The sequence below is a fragment of the Balaenoptera physalus genome (assembly GCF_965194825.1).
Source record: "Balaenoptera physalus genome assembly, chromosome: 4".
Classification (NCBI taxonomy): domain Eukaryota; kingdom Metazoa; phylum Chordata; class Mammalia; order Artiodactyla; family Balaenopteridae; genus Balaenoptera; species Balaenoptera physalus.
In genome coordinates, this window is record NC_138891.1 from 134,547,301 (window position 1) to 134,557,129 (window position 9,829).

A 9,829-nucleotide genomic window follows, 5' to 3' on the forward strand; every position below is an offset into this window, starting at 1 on the left:
ACCATATGTACCAAAAAATACATATTTCTTATACATTGTTCTCTGCTTAAGACTTTTCATTATGTCACTATCCTTTTCCCCAGTCAGGATAAAATTTTGCTATTTCAGAGTATTAAGATCAATCAGGTTTAACTGATATTAATATTCTGTATGTTAGTATTCTGTATGCAGAGATTAGGGTCTTCTGCCCTTCACTACTGAATATGGAGAAAGTTTAACAGTTTAAAATATTTAGGGGCTTACAGTTGTAAGTATGCCTTTCAAATGGTATTTTTAATTTTAAAAAATATGACCAATAACTAAACTGATCCTACATAGCAAAAGCATAATATAGAACAAGTCGTTACCACTAGAGAGCCTCTGACAACACAGTCACATTTGAAATAATCCCAAATTGAGGTTACCAGACAAACTCTTATATTACCAAGTGTAATATTCAAATTAATCTTTTTAGTTTTAATTTTATCCATCTGCCCACAAAATCACCCAAGCCTTACTAATCTACTATTTTTCTTGTGCTGCAGTAGTCCTTTTCTTTAAAATAAACTATCAGAGTAGTTTCTTAAACAATATGAAATCAATCACCTACCTTACATGAAATTTTGAAGGTTGTTTACAATCCTCTTAATGAAAATGTAAGCGCCTCACCATAAAATCCTCCAACAATATTAAATAAATACTCTTATAGTCCATTACTACAACTGACCTATAAGAAATGCTGTTCATTACAGCAAAGATGTCAAGCAAGCCATTTTACAGGTTTATGTGATATGCTATACATTGCAACCGTAATTTTTTGGAAAGAAAGATTTACTTTGAGAAGCAGCAGAAGAACCCAAGAAAGCAAAAATCTGTACCAAAACCTGCATCTTCCCCACCCCCAACAAAAAACTGCAGTGGGGGGAAGAAAAGAAAATAAAAGTTTGAAAGAAAATAAGGTCTGATTAAAAGGAAATAAAAGCATATCAGAGTCTTCTTTAAAAAATGGTTGCATCTGAATTATTTCAAGCAAAACAGACCCTGATCAGCTGGGATGTGAGAGATGACTTACAGAGCACAGCTACAGCCCCAGACTCGAACATGAGACATTCTTCCTTATGCCGAGTTTCCACTATGAGGCTGAAAGGTGGAGGATCCAATTTGTGATAGATCCGAAATCCTTTGCTGAACGCCATTCTCCTTTCTTCCGAGGCAGCCCTGTGAAAACCAAGCAAAGCAAAGCAAATGAAGCTAATGTTTCCTTCTGCAGCAAGGACTGCAAGGCATCCAGAAGTCCCTCCCTGCCAGGTTTTGATGGGGGGTGGGGTGGTAAAAAAAAAAAAAGGGGGGGGGGAGCTTGGGGAGAGAATGGTTGATACCAAAAGATAAGTCGTCACTTAATTTTACCGAAAAGCAAGAGGAAAAGCTACCAATTCTCACAGCAAGGCAAGACAGGGTTTTATCACTCCAAGTCCATGAACGGTTTGGTGAAGATGAGTTTCCCCTTTACTTAATGTTTACCAAAAGGAAACATTTTGAGCGTATTTCGCTCGGAGTTGTTTATCAGCTTCCTGCTTCAGAATTTGTCAACTACGTTGAAAGGGAAACGATTCGAAAACTTCAAGCCGATCCTCTACGGGGCGAGAAGAGGTAGGTGCGAAGGAAGGTTAACAAGGCTGATTCAAAGCGCCTTAGGGGGCGAGAGAAGGGAAAGGATTATCCGACACAACGGGCTCTCCCGGGGGCGGCGGTGAAGGGCAAGAGCAGCGGTACAGGTTACCGCCGCCTCCAGCCCAGCGCCAGGGCACCGCCGACTGAGGGGTCCGCAGGCAGCACCCCGTGGATATGAATGGCCACCCGGGAAGAGTCACGAGTCGGGACACGGACCGGACCGAGGCTCCTCGGGGGTTCCCGGCAGTCAACCTCCGGGAAAGCGGCTCCTTCCCAGGGGGACAGAAGCGCGGAGCAGCCCGATCCCTCCATTATACGCCAGAAGAGATGACCAGGCGCCCAAACCGACTCGGTGCCTTTCCCGCGGGCAGTCTGACAGCCGCTGTCACCTCTGCCCCCCGCCCGACGCGGCGCCCCGCACAACCGGTGGTCTCCCAACCACCCCGCCTGCCCTCCCGTACCTGGCTGCCCGCGGTCGCCACTCACCGCTCCCGCCCAGGCTGCGGAGGTGGAGACTGCTTCAGGAAGCGCCGGCCCGCGCGCCCCGCCGCCGGTGCGTCTGGCCGCTGCCGCTCCCCGCCCCCCCCCACCAGCCGGCAGGCTCACCTCTTCCTCCGGCTCCTCCTCCTCCTTCTTCCGCAGCCGCCGCCGCCGCCACAGCCGCCCGAAGCGTCACTTCCGCTCCAGCAGGCCCATCTCTTCCGCATGGCGCCGCGGCCGGGGGCGGAAGGCCCGCCCCTCGCGGGGAAGGGCGGGGCGTCGGGGGAGGTCCCGCCCCCTCTGGGCTGCCCTGCTGGCCAGGTAGCCGTGAGCTGCCCGCCGCCTCCACGCGCAGTGACCTTCTCCTCGGGCGGCGTGTTCCCCAAGCTGCAGCTGCAGGTCCCACCGCTGAGGATGCCGGGAGAGGGAGGTTGCGGCCTCCCCGGCCCCCTCGCGTGGGCTTTTCAGAGCTTACCAACCACGGGGAGGGACTCAGGGGAAAAGCTTTGGGGGCTGGGTATTGATAGGTGCCCAGGAAGGGTGTCAGGACCACCCCCTGCCTCCCCCACCGGCCTGACTGGCTGGGGGGAGGCTTTGGGACAGTCAGCACGCTGGGCAACAGGGCAGCGCCTGAAGAGCTGTCCATGGTGTCTCACCGCGAACAGCGCCGAGTTCTTATTCTGAGCGTCTGGGTAGGTAGCAGGAAGAAAAACTCATTTCTGCTTTGGAACAACTCTGTTTGCTGCCTTTTCTTCTGGTGTGCTCTGGAGCTCTCAGGAGCACTATTAAAAAAGAGTGCTCGTAAAATGTATATCTCAGAAATAACTAAATTTCCTTGTCAATTGCATTATTATGAACTTTCATAAAATCTTTAACCGTGGTCATTTTTAAGTCTTTTGTCATTTACAGACAGTTCTGGGTGTACTCTGATGCTTTTGCAAATATGTTCCTATAAAAAGGTTTCATCTTCAAGGAATTCATGGAAAAGACTCTGACAAGTACAGGTTTCTGGTAACTGACTATACTGCTGAACTGAATGAATAAGCATTTTCAGAACTCTAATGGAAAACTGATGAATTCATAAAAGTTTTAACAAAAGATCAAGGTGAAAAAAAATTAATTAATTACATGGGACTGAGTGAACTGATGAGGATGATTATAATTCTTGTGACTTTCTGTTGGAATAAAAAAAATAAAAATCCCACAAGGACTCAGAGGCAAAAAATATACAAATCAATTTTCACTGCAAAGTAAAGGAGCTGTTACAGTGGAGGATTACTGTACTGAATGTCAATATTATGACATAGTATGAGTGTGTTTCGTGTTTGGTAATTGCAATCATTGTTGCTTTTGTTGTGGTCATCCATTTACAATGCTTGGTGTCAGTTTATTTATCTCTTGTAAAAATAAAATACAGTGTGTGTGTGTGAAAAAAAAAAAAAGACAGAGAGTGCTCAGCTGTACGTACAGTGGAGTGGAAAGTCCCAAGTCAGGATCTCCAGACTCCAACACGGCTGTACTGAGGCCGAGGCAGCTATGATCGGCACTGAATGGCGAGTAGCTCCTGCCAACTGTGTTATCTCATAACTAAAGACATCTTATCCTTTCATCCTATCCTCATTTTTCAACAAATCATGCTTCCTGGTTAACATCAGTGTGTCCCACGGACTTCTCATTCCGTTTCCACTTAATAGGCCTAAATGTGGGAATGAAGTCAAAACCCAGAGGGCCAAAAGGAATTGAAAACCTGAAGAACTCAGTACCCCGGGAAACTGTTTCCTCTTGCCTTTGCTCTTTCTTTGCCTCTTCCCCTTCTTGCTTTTATTAACAGCAAAAGCAGAATTTAAATTTAGCATATTGCACAAGATCATTTCCCCCTCCAGGCCCTGTCATGTGGCTTGATTTAACATTTCTTCATCCATTTTAGAGAAGCTGGACCCACCCTGGTTTCAGGATACTAAAGTAGCTATAGTTCATTAGAAAAGGAACCACTTCTTTTATAGAAGGAGATATGCAGAAACACAGGTTTAGTTCTGAGAACTAGAGGGGATTTCTCTCATTTAATATGTACTATCTCCTTAGAAAAACTGTTTTGCTCTTGATAGTGGTTACTAACAGCAGCCTCAGAATTAAACTCATTAAGATACTCTACTGGTCCATGCTTGCTTTTTTTTCCCCCCCTCTCCAGAAGAACCCATTTCAATTGGAGTTTGCACTGGACAGAGAAAAATGAAATGGGAGTGGGTGAGAATGGATTTTTTCTTATTTGCCTTTTCAGGTATAATACTTGTATAGCCCCGAAGGAACACCAGACAGATATGCACCAGAAAAACACATGTAAGGTTATGGCTCCAGAAGATGTGTTGATGTTATTGAGTATGTTGCTCGGAAGTTGCTTTTTATGACAACTGAGACACAGAAAAGTTAACTTGTTAAAAATTACTCAGTTTGAAGTGAAGTTGGGACCACAAACCAAACTTGCCCACAGCAAAACTTCCAGTGCAACTCTGTCTGCGTGCGGCTGCTCTAGGAACCTCTCCTTTCTCAGAGTGGGAAATATCGGTGCTAGGCCCTTTTAGAAGTAGATGTTCTGCCTATTCCTGGTTTCTTTGGATTTTGAACTAAGGAAATTTAGGTCAACGTTTCTTGGTTCTTGGTCTGAATTGCTGCTTTTCTTCAAGTTAAACTGGACTCTTATTAGTAGAGCTGTCAGTAGAAGACCACAGCTTTACCAAACCCTTTCTTTTTTTTTTTGGTAATGGTTGGATTTTATTTTATTTTTTTTTATACAGTAGGTTCTTATTAGTTATCTATTTTATACATATTAGTGTATATGTATCAATCCCAATCTCCCAATTCATACCACCACCATCACCCACCCCCGCTTTCACCCCTTGGTGTCCATACGTTTGTTCTCTACATCTGTGTCTCTATTTCTGCCTTGCAGACCGGTTCATCTGTACCATTTTTCTAGATTACACATGTATGCGTTAATATACGATATTTGTTTTTCTCTTTCTGACTTACTTCACTCTGTATGACAGTCTCTAGGTCCATCCACGTTTCTGCAAATGACCCAATTTCATTCCTTTTTATGGCTGAGTAATATTCCATTGTATATATGTACATCTTCTTTATCCATTCATCTGTCGATGGACACTTAGGCTGCTTCCATGACCTGGCTATTGTAAATAGTGCTGCAATGAACATTGGGGTGCATGTGTCTTTTTGAATTATGGTTTTCTCTGGCCAAACCCTTTCAAAATAGATCACTGTAGTCATGAAATAAGCACATGCTCAGGGTTTAAAAACATAAGGGCCATTTTATTAGTGACTTTTTTTTTTTTTTTTTAATAGGGAGCATTTTTCTTTTTTTTTTAATTTTATTTATTTATTTTATTTATGGCTGTGTTGGGTCTTCATTTCTGTGTGAGGGCTTTCTCTAGTTGTGGCAAGCGGGGGCCACTCTTCATCGCGGTGCGCGGGCCTCTCACTATCGCGGCCTCTCTTGTTGCGGAGCACAGGCTCCAGACGCGCAGGCTCAGTAATTGTGGCTCACGGGCCCAGTTGCTCCGCGGCATGTGGGATCTTCCCAGACCAGGGCTCGAACCCGTGTCCCCTGCATTGGCAGGCAGATTCTTAACCACTGCGCCACCAGGGAAGCCCCTATTAGTGACTTTTAAAAACTTTATTTCTTCTTTTTCTTGTCTCTCTTTCTTATTTATACTTCTTTATTATAGCACTTGAAAATAGCTGGACAAATTGTCACCAAATTTGAAGAGTGTCCTTGGGGTTGGCTGACTTAAAATACAAGTTAGGTGGTATACACAAACTTCTTAGTGAGGTCCTAAGGGCCTACAGAGATGGGCTGACACCATCTTGAACCTTGAAAATGAGCAGTGAGGCCTGTGGTAGGATGAAAAATACCACCTCCAAAAGATATCCACATCCTAATCCCTAGAACATGTGAATATTAATTTACAGGGAAAACAAGTCTGTAGATACGATTGAGTTAAGAATTTTGAAATTATTTTGGATTATCTGGGTAGGCCCTAAATGCAATCACAAATGTACTTATAAGGAGACAGCAGAGGGAGATTACACACACACACACACACACACACAGAGGCAGTGTGAAGACAGAGGTAGAGACTGCAACAACGTGGCCACTAGCCAAGTGATGTCAGCAGCTACCAAAAGCTGGAAGAGGGCAGGAAGGATTCTTCCCTAGAGCCTTAGAAGGGAGCATAGCTCTGCCAATACCTTCATTTCGAACCTCTGGACCCCAGAAGTGTGAGGAAATGAATTTCTGCTGTTTTCAACTACCCAGTTTGTGGTCATTTGTTACAGCATCCATAGACAATCAGTAAAACAGCCCGTAGGTGTTTCAGATAACAGCTCCAATCGCTTCGATGAATTGAAGGCAAACATCATGATTTTTAGGGACTTCCCTGGCGGTCCAGTGGTTAAGACTCTGTGCTTCCACCGCACGGGGCACGGGTTTGATCACTGGTGGGGGAACTAAGAACCCGCATGCCACAAAAAAAACAAACAAAAACATGATTTTTAAATGTTGGGTTTTGACCAAATTATTTCTCCTACAGACAATTCCCTGTATCAGGTTGAAACATGTATTTGACGTTTCTTTAGGTCAAAAACACTTATGTACTTGGTAAATGATGGGATTTATTAATTTAGAAATGAATATCCCAATGACAAAAAATATACCATATGTTACAAGGCTATGAATTTTGACAGATTCACCACGTAAATTAGTAATAGGGCCTACTTTTCCTGGATTTCCTTATCAAAAATACTAGAAAGCATTTGGCAAATTTGGGGAATGTTTACAGCCTGATTCAGTTATCTTTAATAGCTTTTTTTCAGGTTACACAGACTAGAGCTAACCTTCATATCGGGATCGGCAGAGATCTATTATACAGGCAGGGATGACTCCTTGTTAAAGAGAAAATGTTGGTCTTGAGAGGCAACACAACAGTAGGTTACAAATAGCGTTAGCTGTTTGCTTTGAATAAGTTCATAGTAAAGGACAAGATTTTAAACTGGAAAAATAGAAATTTTGTCAGTCAAAAATATAGTAAGTTTGAGAGCAGAATCATTGTGAGAATAAAACAAAAACTTCAAAGTGAAAAATTGCTCACACATACCAGAGTTAAGAAAATTGCAACTGGAGCAAACAAGGAACTTGTATGTGACAAAAATAGTTTTCATTTGGAAAAAGAAACCAAGTCAAGAGAGCTAAGATGGTTTGTTTTAATGACACACAAGGATTCTTGTGGAAATCAAAGGACCAGAGCCATAACAAGGCTTGGCCTTCCTGAGATCAGGGCTGTAGGATGTTCACTCTTCAACATGGCTATTAGTCCCTAAGCAGCAGGCACCTCTGGAATTTCAACATCTAAAGGTACGTGTAAAAGGTAAGCTTTCATGGTCAAAGTGCTTTTGTAAAGTAGCTTAAAATGGTTTCTACAGGATTTGTCAAACTTTTTATCATTTACCATGTATTTTGAATTATCAAGCATGGGGTATAAGGTACATTTTCCTAAAGATCTTTCTTTTTAAAACTTATTTTATTGAAGTATAGTTGATTTACAATGTTGTGTTAATTTCTGCTGTACAGCAAAGTGATTCAGTTATACACATATATACATTCTTTTTCGTATTTTTTCCATTATGGTTTATCACAGGATATTGGGTATATTTCCCTGTGCTACATAGTAGGACCTTGTTGTTTATCCACTCTATATAAATAATGGTTTACATCTGCTAAACCCTAACTTCCAATCCACTCCATCCCCCCGAACTTGGCAACTACAAGTCTATGTTCTCCATGTCTGTGAGTCTATTTCTGTTTCATAGATATGTTCATTTGTGTTGTATTTTAGATTCCACATATGTGATATCATATGGTATTTGTCTTTCTCTTTCTGACTTACTTCACTGCTATGAACATTGGGGTGCATGTATCTTTTTCAATTATAGTTTTGTCCAGATATATGCCCAGGAGTGGGATTGCTGGATCACATGGCAACTCTAGTTTTAGTTTTTTGAGGAACCGCCATACTGTTTTCCATAATGGCTGCACCAATTTACATTCCCACCAACAGTGTAGATGGGTTCCCTTCCCTCTACACTTTCTCCAGCACTTGTTATGTGTCGATTTTTTTTAATGATGGCCATTCTGACCAGTTTGAGGTAGTACCTCATTGTAGTTTTGATTTGCATTTCTCTAATAATTAGCGATGTTAAGCATCTATTCATGTGCCCGTTGGCCATTTGTATGTCTTCTTTGGAGAAATGTCTATTTAGGCGTTCTGCCCATTTTTCAATTGGGTTGTTATTTTTGTTAAGTTGTATGAGCTGTTTATATATTTTGGAAATTAAGCCCTTGTCAGTTGCATCATTTGCAAATATTTTCTCCCAGTTCGTAGGTTGTCTTTTCATTTTATGGTTTCCTTTGCTGTACAAAAACTTGTAAGTTTGATTAGGTTTCATTTGTTTATTTTTGCTTTTATTTCTATTGCCTTGGGAGATTAACATAAGAAAACATTGGTATGATTTATGTCAGAGAATGTTTTGTCTACGTCCTCTGTTAGGAGTTTGATGGTGTCATGTCTTATATCTAAGTCTCATTTTCCTAAAGATCTTTTAAAGTAAGAGCCCGTGAACTGGTGGACCACAGTATACATTCTGAGAAACTCTGTGCTAGGCATTCTCATTGTACAGGATGATTCTAACCTCTGAGCCTCTGCTAGAGTTAGCACTGACAGGGCTGGGAGGAAGCCAGTACAAATTACCAGGGCCCGGAGGTCCAGAAGCAGACCATGGGCCAGTCAACACTGCCTATCAATACCAATTCCATATAACAATTTTTAGCCTGTCCGCCTTTGCTGGGCAATCTGTAGTCTCACAGCAGCTGTGAACCTAACACCCATAGATAGTTTAATTGTTCTCATTTTCATTTACTTGACACCACAGACCAAAGTGTTCTTTGCCATAATCAGGGAGTGGCAACACTCCCTTTACTATATGGATATTACAATGTTAGAAATTAGAAGAGTTATTGTAACCGTAAAGAACCACTACAATGTAGCAACTGACGTTTTCATATTGTATTTTGCAGCTCTAAAACATCTGACCATTTTTAGGAGGATTTCATGATTTCAAGGGAAATTAGCATTTAAAACAGAATTAGGCATTCATCCACACTCATTGAACTATACATGTTTACAGAGGGTAAACTTTACAGTTTATAACTCATACAATAAACCTGTCTTTAAAACAATTAGGGAACTCTACATTTTAGTACATTCTCATGAGGAAGGTACTTGCTTGAAGACTTGGGAGATTCTTGGCCAGTTCTGGGTGATGAGGTTATCACTGCAGACAACCATGGTTCACATGAAATGAAGCCCTCTGGGAGATGATGTGAAACCTAACTGTTTTCCTATGAGATTAGGAAGCTGGTGTGGTAGACGTGAAATCGTGCCTTAGATTTTCTACGAGAATCTGGTTGTACAGGCCATGCTCCCGAAGAACTGCTCTCCACCAATTACTGAGCATGATGGAATACAAAGGCAGGCCAGCTCCTGGAGACATGAAACTCCTCAGAATCGTAACTTTGTATTGAGGACTCTGTCAGCCTTGCTGAAACTTTCTTAGAACTGCACTGATGTCT

General features: G+C 42.2%; 1 protein-coding gene across 15 annotated transcripts in view; it reads right to left on the reverse strand.

Annotated features, from left to right (window-relative positions):
* The window catches only part of SYNJ1 (synaptojanin 1), a 90,897-nt gene extending 85,435 nt beyond the window's left edge, over positions 1 to 5,462 (reverse strand). For 3 of the 15 annotated variants that reach the window (XM_082459749.1, XM_082459754.1, XM_082459750.1), the window contains exons 1-2: positions 2,257 to 2,378; positions 1,052 to 1,197 (exon numbers count right to left, since the gene is read on the reverse strand). In XM_082459749.1, coding sequence (XP_082315875.1) covers positions 1,052 to 1,197; positions 2,257 to 2,357 — 247 coding nt within the window. In that variant the 5' untranslated portion in view covers positions 2,358 to 2,378. The other 12 variants (XM_082459746.1, XM_082459744.1, XM_082459745.1 and 9 more) reach the window with 8 other exon arrangements.
* Between the last annotated feature and the right edge of the window lie 4,367 nt (positions 5,463 to 9,829).